This window comes from Myotis brandtii, unplaced genomic scaffold, assembly GCF_000412655.1.
Source record: "Myotis brandtii unplaced genomic scaffold, ASM41265v1 scaffold291, whole genome shotgun sequence".
In the NCBI taxonomy this organism is placed as follows: Eukaryota; Metazoa; Chordata; class Mammalia; order Chiroptera; family Vespertilionidae; genus Myotis; species Myotis brandtii.
The window spans coordinates 387,815-403,259 of record NW_005361118.1 but is presented as its reverse complement, the minus strand read 5'-3'; the positions used below and the strand labels follow the sequence as shown (position 1 = coordinate 403,259).

At 38.5% G+C, this 15,445-nt stretch overlaps 1 protein-coding gene across 10 annotated transcripts in view; it reads left to right on the top strand.

Annotated features, from left to right (window-relative positions):
- XRN1 (5'-3' exoribonuclease 1) overlaps positions 1-15,445 on the top strand; it is a 203,104-nt gene that overhangs the window by 108,507 nt on the left and 79,152 nt on the right. Inside the window, exons 21-23 of one of the 10 annotated variants that reach the window (XM_014542165.1) lie at positions 516-520; positions 5,956-5,961; positions 7,726-7,741. The exons of 8 other annotated variants lie outside the window; for them this stretch is intronic. In XM_014542165.1, coding sequence (XP_014397651.1) covers position 516 — 1 coding nt within the window. In that variant the 3' untranslated portion in view covers positions 517-520; positions 5,956-5,961; positions 7,726-7,741. Of the gene's footprint in view, positions 1-515; positions 521-4,681; positions 4,693-5,955; positions 5,962-7,725; positions 7,742-15,445 lie in introns of those variants that run through there. One more of the 10 variants, XM_014542164.1, reaches the window with a different exon arrangement.

Below are 15,445 nucleotides of genomic sequence, written 5' to 3'. Positions count from 1 at the left end.
GGGGCGAGCACACTGGCACGGGGGGCAGTGGGGGTGAGCAGGCTGGTGGGGGGGCATTTGGAGGCGAGCAGGCCGGCGACGGGGGGCAGTTGGGGGCGAGCAGGCCGGCAGGCAGAGTGGTTAGGGGCAATCAGGCAGGCAGGCATGTGAGTGGTTAGGAGCCAGCAGTCCCGGATTGCAAGAGGGATGTCCGACTGCCGGTTTAGGCCGATCCCTGTAAACCTCCAGGGGTCCCAGATTGGAGAGTGTGCAGGCCGGGCTGAGGGACACACACATACACACACACACACCCCGTGCACCTGGCCACTAGTAAGAATAATAATTACTGAAAACAAGAGCTGGTTCTTTGAAAGGATAAACAAGATTGAATAACCATTAGCCAGACTCATCAAGAAATAGAGAGGCCCAACTGGCGTGTCTCACTGGTTGAGCGTATATCTATGAACCAGGAGGTCACTGGTTCGATTCCCAGTCAGGGCACATGCCCAGTTTGTGGGCTCAGTCCCCAGTAGGAGAGTGTGTAGGAGGCAGCCAATCAATGATTCTCTCTCATCATTGATGTTTCTATCTCTACCTCTCCCTTCCACTCTGCAATCAATAAAAATTAAAAAAAGAAAGAAACAGAGAGGACCCAAATAAATAAAAGCAGAAACAAAAACGGAGAAGTAACCATTAACACTAGAAAAATACAAAGGATTGTAACAAAATACTATCAACAACTATATGACAACAAGCTGGACAATTTCCTAGAAAAATAGTCTCCCAAAACTAAATAAGGAAGATTCAGAAAACCTGAATAGGTCAATAACAACTGATGAAATAGATGCAGTAATCAAAACACTCACCACAGACAAAAGCCCTGGTTCAGGTGACTTCACATGAGAATTTTACCAAACATTGAAACAAGAACTAACACCCATATTGCTCAAATTATTCCAAAAAATCCACGAGGAACACTTCCACGATCTTTTCTTATGAGGCCAGCATTATCCTAATTCTCAAATCAGATAAAGACACTACAAAGAAAGAGAATTACAGGCCAATATCCCTGATGAACATAGATGCTAAAATCCTCAACAAAATTTTAGCAAATTGGATCCAACAATATGTTAAAAAGATCATATACCATGACCAAGTGGGATTTGTTCCAGGGATGCACGGCTGGTACAATATTCGCAAATCAGTAAACGTGATACATCACATAAATTGAAAGACAAAAATCACATATACATATCAATACAGGCAGAAAAAGCATTCAACAAAATACAGCACCCATGTTTTATAGAACTCAAAGTGGGAATAGAGGGATCATATCTCAACATGATACAGACCTACAGTGATCATCATACAAAAACTGAAACCATTTCCCCTAAGATCAGGAATAAGATAGGGATATCCACTTTCCCTGCACTTATTCAACATAGTACTGGAAGTCATAGTACAACAATCAGACTAGAAGAAGAAATAAAAGGCATTCAGATTGAAAATGAGGAAGTGAAACTCTCAGAGATGACATGATATTGTACATAGAAAACCTAAAGACTCCACCAAAAATCTAAATTTAATAAATAAATTTCACAATGTAGCAGGAAACACAACACCCAAAAATTGATGTATTTTTTTATACACCAGTAATGAACTAAACCAGACAATCCCATTTACCACTGCAACAAAAAAATTAAGATGCATAGGAATAAACTTAACTTAGGAGGTTTTAGACTTGTACTCAGAAAAATACAGGACATTGAGAAAAGAGATAGAGGAAGATATAAACAAGGGAAAAAAGATACCATGTTCATGGATACATAGAATTGACATCATTAAAACGTCCGTATTACCCAATGCAATCTACAGATTCAGTACAATCCCTATTAAAATACGAACAGCATATTTCACAGAGCAGGAACAAATATTCCAACAATTTATATGGAACCAAAAAAAAGACCCCGAATAGCTGCAGCAATCTTGAGAAAGAAAAACAAAGTTGAAGTAATCACAATACCAGATTTCAAGTTATACTACAAAGCCACTGTAATCAAAATAGCCTGGTACTGGCATAAGAACAGGCATGTAGATAAATGGAACAGAACAGAGACCCAAGAAATCGACCTAAGCCATTATGCTCAATTAATATTTGACAAAGGAGGCAAGAGCATACAACAGAGTCAAGAGAGTCTCTTCAATAAAGGGTGTTAGGAAAATTGGACAGATATATGCAAAAAAATGAAACTAGACCATCGACTTACACCATACACAAGAATAAACTCAAAATGGATAAAAGACTTAAATGTAAGTCTGGAAACCATAAAAACCCTAGAAGAAGCCATAGTCAGCAAACTCTCCAGACATCTCTCATATCAATATGTTTCTAGATACATCTCCTTAGGAAGAGCCACACTCAAGGGGCCAAAGAGCCGCATGTGGCTCGCAAGCCGCAGTTTGCTGACCGTGGTCCTAGGGCAAAGGAAACTAAGGTGAAAATAAACAAATGGGACTACATCAAAATAAAAAGCTTCTGTATAGCAAAAGGAACCTTCAACAAAATGAAAAGTGAGCCCACTATATGGGAGAACATATTTGGCAATGATACATTTGATAAAGGGTTAATATCCAACTTAACAAGAGGAAGACATACAATCCAATTTAAAAAAGGACAAAGGACTTAAATAGACACTTCTCCAAAGTAGACGTACTAATGGCCAACAGACATAAGAATGCTCAATTCACTGATCATCAGAGAGATGCAAATTAAAATGACAATGAGGTATCACCTCACACCTGTCAGAATGGCTACCATCAACAAATCCACAAATGACAAGTGCTAGGAAGGATGTGGAGAAAAGGGAACCTTAGTACATTGCTGATGAGAATGCAGACCGGTGCAGCCATTATTAAAAACAGTATGGAGTTTCCTCAAAAAATTAAATATTGAACTGCTATTTCATCCAGTGATCCCACTTCTAGGAATATATCCTTTGAAACCCAAAACACCAATCAGAAAGAATATATGCACCCCTATGTTCATAGCAGCACAATTTACAATAGCTATGATCTGGAAATAGCCCATCAGTAGACGAGTGGATTAAAAAGCCGTGGTACATTTATATCATGGAATACTATGCAGCAGTTAAAAAGAAGCTCTTACCTTTGCGAAAGCATGGAGGGACCTGGAGAGTATCATGCTAAGTGAAATAAGTCAGTCAGAGAAAGACAAGTATCACATGATCTCATTCATATGTGGAATCTAATGAACAAAATAAACTGATGAATGGAATGGATCCATAGACATGGAAGCATGGAACAGAGTCTGGAATCTCAGTGGGAAGGTGGGGGATCGTGGGTGGGTGGGAGATAATCAACCAAATACCTTGTGTGCATGTATGCATATCCCATGGACACATAATAGGGTGTTTTTGTGGGGGCAGGCTTTTGGGGGTCAGTGGGGGTGAGGAGGGGACATATGTAATACTTTCAATAGTACAAATAAAAATAAATAAATGGGTGATGTCTTGACCCAAGTCATAGCCAAGGGAATAGGTGACCAAAGTAGAATGGAGGAGAAGGTTATTAAAGATAGGGAGGCTGAAGAACTACTGTGGTCTTGGATAGATCATACATGTAACATTGAGAGGCTACCACTTGAGAGAGCTACCCAGGGAAGTGGTGGAACATTCGTTTAAGAATGTGGATATTGAGGATATAATGGTTTCAAAAGGTTTAGGAATTAAAGAAGAACAGAATCCTGGGAGAAGGGAGGAAGGTAATACTTTATGGATGTTATAGAGAACATTATGATGCAATTAGAGGATAATTTGGAGGAGAGTGCTTTATTTAACCTTATACCTCAAACAAGAAGAGATAGACTTACATAAAAAAAATAGGGTTATCAAAATATTGGTTGTAAACACTGTAACTAGTAAAGAATTTTAAGTACTAATTCTCATTTTAGATATAAAAAAGTTACAAGGTAGTTTGTTTATAATTTAGAAATTTGGAGAAGTATGAAATGTTTTTAAAAGTTTAAGTCAGAAGTAACCATAAATAGAAATATAAAGCAAGATTTCTAACTTGCAAAGTACTAGCAATAAAAAAAATTAAATGAAAGAAATTATAGGAGTCTTCCTGTCAAGATGGCAGAGTAGGGAAAATGGTGTACTTGCCTGCTACCATGACCACATCAAAATTGCAAATAAACTAAAGACTGCCATTAGTGAGAACTATCTGATATCTGGCTGACCAGACAGCATATAACTAAGGATATATAGAAGAAGCTACATCAAGACCAGTAGAAGGGGCAGAGGTGCGGAACAGGTTGGTCCCAAACCCACATGTGGTGGTTAAAAGTTGGGAGTGATATCTCTGCTGCTGATGTCTCTCCTGAGGATCAAGGTATCCCAGCCCTATACAGGGCTTCCCCAGCCCAGTGGCCCAGTGCCATGAAAAGAAGTCCCCATAACTTCTGGCTAAAAGAACCAGAGGGGATTGTGGATGAGTGAAACAGAAGGTTGCTGGAGTTTCAGGAAGTTCCTCTTACAGAGCCCATGCATGGACTTACTCATACCCACTTGCTCTAAGCTCCAGGACTGGGGCAGCAGCTTTTCTTTATGGGGAGGAACTGAATTGTCTAGCTTCATGGTGAGGACTGGAGGGGCAGCTTTCTCCCAGACAGAAGTGCTGGCAGAAGCCATTGTTTCTTTGCTGAATGCTTTCTCCTGCACTGTAGGCTCCATATCTGGGATTCCATCAATCTGGGTAACAATATTTGCCCTGCCCTGGTGATTCTCTGAGACCCCATCCAACTTTCAGGCCCACCCAAGCCACTTCCAATGGCTTTTCCATACAGAAGGCCTTGGCACATACTTCAGACTTTCCTAAAATCTCTCAAACCCCAAACAAGGAGCAACTGGCCTTATAGTGCCCCGTACCTTTTGCTAAGCAGCTCCAAGTCTGGCAATAGTGACATATGGCCTAAGTTCATAGCTTAGCCTCTTCCAGGCACCTCCAAGCCCAGTACAAGTGGCAACCATCTGCAGATCACTTTGTAGCTCATAACAGGTGTCCTTGGGCAGAGCACAGGCCCCAGAACTAACACACTGTAGTCGCAGCCAGTCCTCAAAACCAATAGGCCTGAGGGTTAATCCCTCCCACTGACATGCCAATAGCAATCAAGGCTCAACTACAGCAGGAGGACAGCCCACACAAAAGACACATCTGGAACACCTGGCTCAGGTGAACAGTGAGACTGTGCCCCACAGGACATCTGCTACATAAGGCCACTCTACCAAGACTGGGAGAGGTAGCAGCTCTACTTAATACATAGAAACAAACACAGGGAGGTAGCCTAAAAGAGGAGACAAAGAAACATGTCCCAAATTAAAGAACAGAACAATACTCTAGAAAACAAACTAAACAAAATGTATACAAGCATTTTACCAGATACAGAGTTTGAAACACTGGTTATAAAGGTGCTCAATGACCTCAGTGAGAACTTCAACAAAGAGAAATGGAGATGGAAAACATAATAAAGAACTGGTCAGAAATTAAGAATACAATAACAAATGAGGATTACATTAGAAAGAATCAATAGTAGGTTAGATGAAGCATAGGATTGCGTCAGTGATTTGCAAGATAAGGTAGCGGAACACACCCAATCAGAACAGCAAAAACGAAAACAATCCAGGAAAATAAGGATAGTTTAAGGGGCTTCTGGGACAACATCAGCACCAACGTTTGCATCATGGTATAACATAAGGAGAAGAGAAAGTGCAAGGAATTGGGAACCTTTATTAAGAAATAATGATTGAAAACTTCCCTAATCTAGTAAAGGAAATAAACTTACATGCCCAGGAATCACAGAGAATCCCAAACATCATGAACCCAAATAGGTCCACACCAAGACACATCATAATTAAAATGTCAAAGGTTATAGACAAAGAGAATCTTAAAAATGGTAAGAGAAAAGCAGTTAGTAACCTACAAGGGAGTGCCCATAGGACTGTCCTCTGATTTCTCAACAGAAACTTTGCAGGCCAGAAAGGAATGGCAAGAAATATTCAAAGTGATGAAAAGCAAAGACCTACAACCAAGATTACTCTACTCAGCAAAGCTATCATTTAGAATTGAAGGTCACATAAAGAGCCTCCCAGACAAGGAAAAACTAAAGGAGTTCATCACCACCAATCCAGTATTTCAAGAATGTTAAAGGGATTCTTAAGAAGAAGAAGAGAAAAAGAAAACATAAATATAAAAAATATGATTAACAAAATAGCAATAACTACATATCTATAAACAATTTATTAAATGCAAATAGATTAAATCAAAAGACATAAGGTAGCTGGATGGATAAGAAAACAAGTCCTTTACTTATGCTGTCTACAAGAGAGTCACTGCAGATTGAAAAGTACAAAGACTGAAAGTAAAGGGATGGAAAATATTTTATGAAAATGGAAGCAAACAAACAAACAAAAAAACCTATGGTAGTAATGCCTATACCAAACAAAATAGACTTTACAACAAAAGATGGACCCACCAGTTTCACTTCTGTGTATTTATATGAAGAAACCCAAAACACTTCATTTGAAAAGACATATGCACCCAAATGTTTATTGCAGCATTATCTACAATAGCCAAATGAGGAAGCAACCTGTCCATTGGTAGACAAATGAATAAAGAAGAAGCGATGCATATATACAATGGACTATGCCTCAGCTGTTAAGAAGAATGAAATGTTGCCATCTGCAACAACATTGATGGACCTAGTGTATTGTGCTGAGTGAAATAAGTCAGCAAAAATAAATGTCATATGATTTCGTTCGTGGAATCTAAATAAAATAAATGAACAGGCAGAAACAGAGAATGTTTTGATGGTAGCCAGATGAGAGGGGTGATGGTGGTATGGGTGCAAAGGGGGAAGGGATAAGAAGTACAAATTGGTAGTTACAGAGTAGTCATGGGGATGTAAACTAAACACAGAGAATATAGTCAATAATATTGTAATAACTACATATGGTATAGACTTATCAGGGAGATCATTTCATGAGTTACATAAATATTTAAACACTATGTTGTACAACTGAAACTAATAAAATATTGTATATCAGCTATAATCGAAAAAAAAACTGTTTTAAGAAAAAGAAAGAATCTATGATAGAGAAGCAAAACAAAATATACTTTAGGCTGCCTAAAATGATAAATAAAATAAAATGGCAGAAACATAATTAAAATAAGAATTGTCATTAAATCTAAGTGGCTATAGCTCCTCAATTAAAGTACAGAAGCACTTTGATTATATCACCAGCATGATTATCCAACTGTAAACCAGCTATAAGAAGTACACCTAACACCAAAATTAGTAAGGTTTAAGGTACAGTAATCCCTCACCATCTACAGTTTTCAGAAATTATAATTTTATATTTATATCCCAACCATTTAAAAATGCATCTTTATTTCAGCTCAGTCTCATGAAATAATACATTATTAAATATTGGGAAATGCAGACAGAAAGAAAGCAAGGGTTGCAATATTAAAAATCAGACAAAATTGAATCGAAGGCTAAAAGAGTAAATAGTGGGAAAGGTGACTACGGAAAGTTTATTTCATAATGCAGATAGAACCACATAAAGCGTTATGTCCTGAATAACATAGTTGACCTCATTTATTTGGTGGATTTTGAAGTGCATATTTTCACTTTTTATGATCTTGAACTTAAAATGTAGTTTTCAATTTTGTAGTTTCATTGGTGGACTCTTTTTCTTGCTCAGTGATTAATAAATTAATTATATATCTTATAATCAATGGTGTCTTAACGGTCTTCAGGAAAAACTGAAGCGAATTAAGGACCACCATAATTTTGGAAGACTGACCTTTCTGACAGATTTGGTAATCAAAAAGAAAATATGCAGATACAAAATCTAAGCAATATAATCATTTGACTTAATAGTAATAGATTAGATTCCACAGCCCCACAAAATAAATAAATAAATAAATAAATAAACAAACCATTTCACATAGGCTACTAAGTAAATGCAAGAAATTTAAAAGTACAGAAGCAATACAGACTACAACAATGACCCCAAAGCTATAAAAGTATAAAATAAAGCAAAAGTTAAATAGAAAAGATCTCCCAACCACTTAGAAGTTTAAAAATACTGTTCTAAATAACTATTTTGGTGGTTTTCTTTAATAGAAAATTTTTACTGAAGTATATGTACAGAGAAAAAAAATGTACACATCATAAGTGTATTACTTGATAAATTTTCATATGTACAACCAGAATACAAGTCAATAAACAGAAGCAAAGAAAAATCGCCTTAGTCCCACAAAGCCAAAATCCTTATACCAAAATCTTTTAAGCCATTACCATCTACTTCTCTCCCCCAACAATAACTATTTTGATTTACAACCCCAGAGATTAGTTTTTCCCGTTTTTGAATGTTACATGATTGATTCACACAGAATATACTGTTTTTTACCTTAATTTCTTTTGCTCAGTACTGTGATTTTAATATTCATTTGTATTGGTACATATAGTTATAGTTTGTTCACTTTCACTAATGATAGCATTACATTGTATGAAGACAGCACAATTTACCCACTCCATTGTGGATGGACATATGAGTTGTTTCTCATTTGCGACTTATTTTTTTTATTGTTTTATTGCTTAACGTATTACAAAGAGTATTACATATGTCTCCTTTTTTTCCCCGCCCTTGACAATCCCCTGCCCTCCCTTACCCCCCAGTGTCTTATGTCCATTAGTTATGCTTATATGCATGCATACAAGTCCTTCGGTTGATCTCTTACTCCCCTCCCTTCTGCCCCCCAACCCTCTCTGGCCTTCCCGCTGCAGTTTGACAATCAGTTTGAGGCAGCTCTGCCTCTGTATCTATTATTGTTCAAAAGTTTGTAATGGTCTTTATTATCCATGTATGAGTGAGATCATGTGGTATTTTTCCTTCATTGACTGGCTTATTTCACTTAGCATAATGCTCGCCAGTTCCATCCATGCTGTTGCAAATGGTAAGAGTTCCTTCTTTTTTACAGCAGCATAGTATTCCATCGTGTAGATGTACCACGGTTTTCTAATCCATTCATCTACTGATGGGCACTGATAAAGGGTTAATATTAGGCTGTTTCCAGATCTTAGCTATGGTAAATAGTACTGCTATGAAAATATGGGTGCATGTATCCTTTCTGATTGGTGTTTCTGGTTTCTTGGGATATATTCCTAGAAGTGGGATCACAGGGTCAAATGGGAGTTCCATTTTTAGGTTTTTGAGGAAACTCCATACTGTCTTCCATAGTGGCTGCACCAGTCTGCATTCCCACCAGCAGTGCACAAGTGTTCCTTTTTCTCCACATCCTCTCCAGCACTTGTCGTTTGTTGATTTGTTGATGATAGCCATTCTGACAGGTGTGAGATGGTACCTCATTGTTGTTTTGATTTGCATCTCTCGGATGATTAGTGACTTTGAGCATGTTTTCATATGTCTCTTGGCTTTCTGAATGTCCTCTTTTGAAAGGTGTCTATTTAGATCCTTTGCCCATTTTTTGATTGGATTGTTTATCTTCCTTTTGTTAAGTTGTATGAGTTCCCTATAAATGTTGGAGATTAGGCCCTTATCAGATATAATGTTGGCAAATATGTTCTCCCATGTAGTGGGCTTTCTTGTTGTTTTGTTGATGGTTTCTTTTGCTGTGCAGAAACTTTTTATTTTGATGTAGTCCCATTTGTTTATTTTCTCTTTAGTTTCCAATGCCCTAGGATCTGTATCGGTGAAGAAATTGCTTCGGCATAGGTCTGAGATTTTGTTGCCTTTGGATTCTTCTAGAATTTTTATGGTTTCCTGTCGTACATTTAAGTCCTTTATCCATTTTGAGTTTATTTTTGTGTATGGTGTAAGTTGGTGGTCTAGTTTCATTTTCTTGCATATATCTGTCCAATTTTCCCAACACCACTTATTGAAGAGACTATCTTGGCTCCATTGTATGTTCTTGCCTCCTTTGTCAAATATTAATTGAGCATATTGGTTTGGGCCAATTTCTGGGTTCTCTATTCTATTCCATTGATCTATATGTCTGTTATTGTGCCAGTACCAGGCAGTTTTGAGAACAGTGGCTTTGTAATACAGCTTGATATCTGGTATTGAGATCCCACCTACTTTGTTCTTTCTCAGGATCGCTGCAGCTATTCGGGGTCGTTTTTTGTTCCAGATGAATTTTTGGAGAGTTCGTTCTAGATCTTTGAAGTAGGCCATTGGTATTTTAATGGGAAGTGCGTTGAATTTATAGATTGCTTTGGGCAGTATGGACATTTTAATGATGTTGATTCTACCAATCCAAGAACATGGTATGTTCTTCCATCTCTTTATGTCTTCCTCTATCTCTTTTTTCAACGTCCTGTAGTTTTCTGAGTAGAGGTCTTTTACCTCTTTAGTTAAGTTTATTCCTAGGTAGCTTAATTTTTTTGGTGAGATGGTAAATGGGATTGCTTTTTTAGTCTCTCTTTCTGCAAGTTCACTATTGGTGTATAGAAATGCCATAGATTTCTTGGCGTTAATTCTGTATCCTGCTACATTGCCGAATTCTTTTATTAAGTCTAATAGTTTTTTGATGGAGTCTTTAGGGTTTTTTAAGTATAATATCATGTCATCTGCAAATAAGGACAGTTTTACTTCCTCTTTTCCAATTTGGATGCCTTTTATTTCTTCTTCTTGTCTAATTGCAATGGCTAATACTTCCAGTACTATGTCGAACAGGAGTGGTGAGAGTGGGCATCCCTGTCTTGTTCCTGTTTTTAGGGGAAATGGTGTTAGTTTTTGTCCATTGAGTATGATGTTGGCTGTGGGTTTGTCATATATGGCTTTTATTATGTTGAGGTATGATCCTTCTACTCCCACCTTGCTGAGAGTTTTTATCAAAAATGGGTGTTGAATTTTGTCAAATGCTTTTTCTGCATCAATTGATATGACTATGTGGTTTTTTTCCTTCAATTTGTTTATGTGATGTATCACGTTGATTGATTTGCGGATATTGTACCATCCTTGCATCCCTGGGATAAATCCTACTTGGTCATGGTGTATGATCTTTCTGATGTACTGCTGGATCCGATTTGCTAAGATTTTGTTGAGGATTTTGGCATCTATGTTCATGAGGGATATTGGCCTGTAATTCTCTTTCATTGTGTTGTCTTTACCTGGTTTTGGTATTAGGGTGATGCTGGCTTCATAGAATGAGCTTGGAAGTGTTCCTTCCTCTTGGATTTTTTGTAGTAGTCTGAGGAGGATAGGTTTTAGTTCTTCCTTGAATGTTTGGTAAAACTCCCCTGTGAAGCCGTCTGGTCCTGGGCTTTTGTTTGCTGGAAGCTTTCTGATGACTGCTTCAATTTCTTCCATAGTTATTGGCCTGTTGAGATTTTTAGATTCTTCCTGATTAAGTTTTGGAATGTTGTATTTTTCTAGAAATATGTCCATTTCCTCCAGGTTGTCTAGTTTGTTGGAGTAGAGTTGTTCATAGTATTTTTTAACAATCATTTGTATTTCTGTGGGGTCTGTTGTTATTTCGCCTCTATCATTTCTGATTTGGTTTATTTGGGTCCTCTCTCTTTGCTTTTTGGTGAGCCTGGCTAGAGGTTTGTCGATCTTGTTTATCCTTTCAAAGAACCAGCTCTTGGTTTCATTGATTTTCTGTATTGTTTTTTTGGTCTCTATGTCATTTATTTCTGCTCTAATCTTTATTATCTCCTTCCTTCTGCTCACTCTGGGCTTTTCTTGTTGCTCTCTTTCTAATTCTTTGAGCTGTAGATTTAGATGATTTACTACCATTTTTTCTTGTTTGTTGAGGTAGGCCTGTAGAGCTATAAACTTCCCTCTCAGGACTGCTTTCATTGTGTCCCAAAGGTTTTGGATTGTTGTGTTTTCATTGTCATTAGTTTCCAGGATGTTTTTAATTTCTTCTTTGATCTCATTGGTAACCCAATCAATATTTAATAACATGCTATTCAGCTTCCAAGTGTTTGAGTATTTTGGGTTGTTTTTATTGTAGTTTATTTCTAATATTATGCCCTTGTGGTCTGAGAAGATGCTTGGTATGATTTCAATCTTCTTGAATTTGGGGAGACTTTGTTTGTGACCCAATATGTGGTCTATTTTTGAAGATGTCCCATGAGCACTTGAGAAGAACGTATATTTTGTTGCTTTGGGGTGAAGTGTTCTGAAGATGTCAATTAAGTCCATCTGATCTAGTGAGTCATTTAGGATTGCTGTTTCTTTGCTGATTTTTTGTCTAGCAGATTTATCCAGTGATGTCAGTGGTGTATTAAAGTCCCCTACTATGATTGTATTGTTGTCGATCTCTCCCCTGATGTCTTCCAGGAGTTTTCTTATGTATGTGGGTGCTCCTGCATTGGGTGCATATATGTTTATCAGGGTTATATCCTCTTGTTGTATTGATCCCTTTAGTATTATGAAGTGGCCTTCCTTATCTCTTGTTATGGCCTTCACTTTGAGGTCTATTTTGTCGGATATAAGTATTGCTACCCCAGCTTTTTTTTCATTTCCATTTGCCTGAAAGATATTTTTCCATCCCTTCACTTTCAGTCTGTGTGAGTCCCTTTTAATGAGGTGGGTCTCTTGTAGACAGCAAATGTATGGGTCATGTTTTTTTATCCATTCAGCCACTCGATGTCTTTTGATTGGACCATTTAGTCCATTTACGTTTAAAGTTATTATTGAAAGGTACTTGTTTGTAGCCATTTCTTTTTTTGTGTGGCTGTTTTCTTTCTGGGCTTTTTATTTCTTCTTTTTACACCAGTCCCTTTAGCATTTCTTGCATTGCTGGCTTGGTGGTGATGAACTCCCTTAGCCTTTTTTTGTCTGTGAAGCTTCTTATTTCCCCTTCAATTTTGAATGATAGCCTTGCTGGATAGAGTATTCTTGGATTCAGTCCTTTGCTTTGCATCACTTTGTAAATTTCTGTCCATTCTTTCCTGGCCTGATGTGTTTCTGTTGAGAAATCGTTTGATAATCTGATGGGGGATCCTTTGTAGGTAACTCTCTGTTTCTCTCTTGCAGCCTTTAAGATTCTCTCTTTGTCTTGTACATTTGCCATCGTTATTATGACGTGTCTTGGTGTGGGTCTTTTGGGGTTCTTTTTTCATCTGTTTCTTCTTGCTTCTTGCATAAGTTGTTGATTTTTTCCTCCATCCGGTTTATGCATTCTAGGACCCTTAATCTGAATTCTTTTTCTGTCATGCTGCATGCCTCGGTTTCACTTAGCTGCTTTTCTGTCGAGTCCTCCTTTTCTTTCCTTTGGGGGTTTCTTTGTCTACCCATGTTTGATCTCACGGACAGATCTAGATGTTGAGTCGTTCAGTGGCTGCTCCCTGGGTGGCAGTGGCTCCTCGGGCTGCGGTTGCTCCTCGGGCGATTGTGGTAGCAGCTGCTCCTCAGTTGGCAGCAGCTCCTCTGGTGGGTGCTGTTCACTGCTGTTGGTGGCTCCTCTGGCTGGCAGGGGGAGGCTTCACACACCTCATCTGCGACTTTTGATGAATGCATATATATGCATTTCTGTTAGGTGCTATCTATAGGTGGAGTTGATGCTTTATAGGATACTAGAGGCCAGGTGCACAAATTGGTGCACGGGTGTTGTCTGGCCAGCCTGCCTGGATTGGGGCCAATAGGGCCAGGCCGGCTGGCCAACCCCACCCTATAGTCGAACTCCCAGCTGAGGGGACAATTTGCATCTTAGCCTTTTATTATATAGGATGCTTAAGATCAGCTTTAATAGATACCATCAAAATGAATTTTGCAAAGTTATCTCATCAGTTTACATTCTAACAGCAGTTTATAACAATTTCTGTTTTTATCTACACTCATCAATACTTATTACTATTGTCTCTTCCCTTGTAGCCATTCTGAAATAGTGGCTACCTCATTTTGGTTTAATTTGTGTTCTTTCATACCTAATGAAGTTGAACATCCTTTTATGTTGCTGTCCATTTGAATATGTTCTTTTCTGAAATGGCTGTTCAATTGTTCTGCCCTTTTTTCTATTGAAAACTGTTGAACTTTTTCTTATTTGTAATTTTTCTTATATATCTGTGTTGTCATTTTCAATTTCATGAAAAACCCTTAAATGATTCATTCAATATGATGATTGCTGTAGAGTTTTTTTATTTTTCAATATTCTTTATCAGATTAAGGAAATCTCCTTCCATTCCTAGGTGGTTACATGTTTTTAATCATTAGTTTGTGTTGATTTATCAAAATTTTTCTCCATCTGTGAAAATAATCATATGACTTCCTTTTTCTGTTAATATAGAGAATTACATTGACTAAATTTCAAGTATTAATCTACCCATGAATTCCTGGAATAAATCCCATTTGGCTGTGTTATATTATCCCTTTATATATAATTGGATTTATTTTGTTTAGGATTTTTGTATTTACTTTCATGAAAGTGATTGGCCTATAATTTCCCTTTCTTGTAATGTCCTTGTCAACTATTGATATCAAGATTACACACATGATAACATTTGAGTGAAATGGTAGAAAAAATCCCATTGATTTTTAGAAAATAGTAACAGAATGCTGCACTTCAAAAATTTGTTGGAAAAATGTCTGTTTCATGCTAAGATAAGATGGCTCATTTCAGACCAACCCTGCCATCAAGAGCAAAACCATTTAAGAATAAGCTGCTATGAAAGTATCTATTCAAATACAAGGGTAATATGCTAATTGTACCAGGCATCCTTCCAGACAAAGCCACAGTGGCTGCAAGGGCCAAAGGCCAGCGGCTACAAAGGCTGAGGGCTGACGGTGCAGGAGGCTCTCGGAGCAGCCGCGGGAGGAGAAGGCACTCATGGCAGTCACGTGAGGAGAAGGCGGTACCAAGGCCTCTTTTGCAGAGGCAGCTTAGGAGAAGGGGCTATGCAGTCCCGGTCCCAGTGCTACTCCTTCCACAGAGGCAGTCACAGAGGCAGCAGCGTGGGCCGGTCCCGGCGCCATGCCTACACAGAGGCTGGATGGGGTGAGACCTGCTGTGCCTCAACCTCCCACAGCCCCAGATTTTCCCCCACCCACCAGTGGGCAGGGGGGCAGGGCCAGAGCTAAGAAGCAAGGGCCGGCAGCTGCAGCAGCCGGCAGTGGCAACAGCAGTGGGATGATGGGGTGTCACCTTCCCCTGATCCGCCCAGTCGCCTCTCACAGAGGAGGACATCCCCTGAGGACTCCTGGACTGTGAGGAGGGCAGGCCGGGCTGAGGGATCACCTCCCCTAGTGCACGAATTTTCATGCACTGGGCCTCTAGTGTGTGTAATAGTGACCTGGTGCACGTAATTCATGCACATTAAAAGGGAATTAATTAGAGGAAATATTTTAATATTGCTATTTGCCTTTTCTCTATAATAGAAGTGTCAGAGATGAAAGAAAATTAGTAAAATGTATAT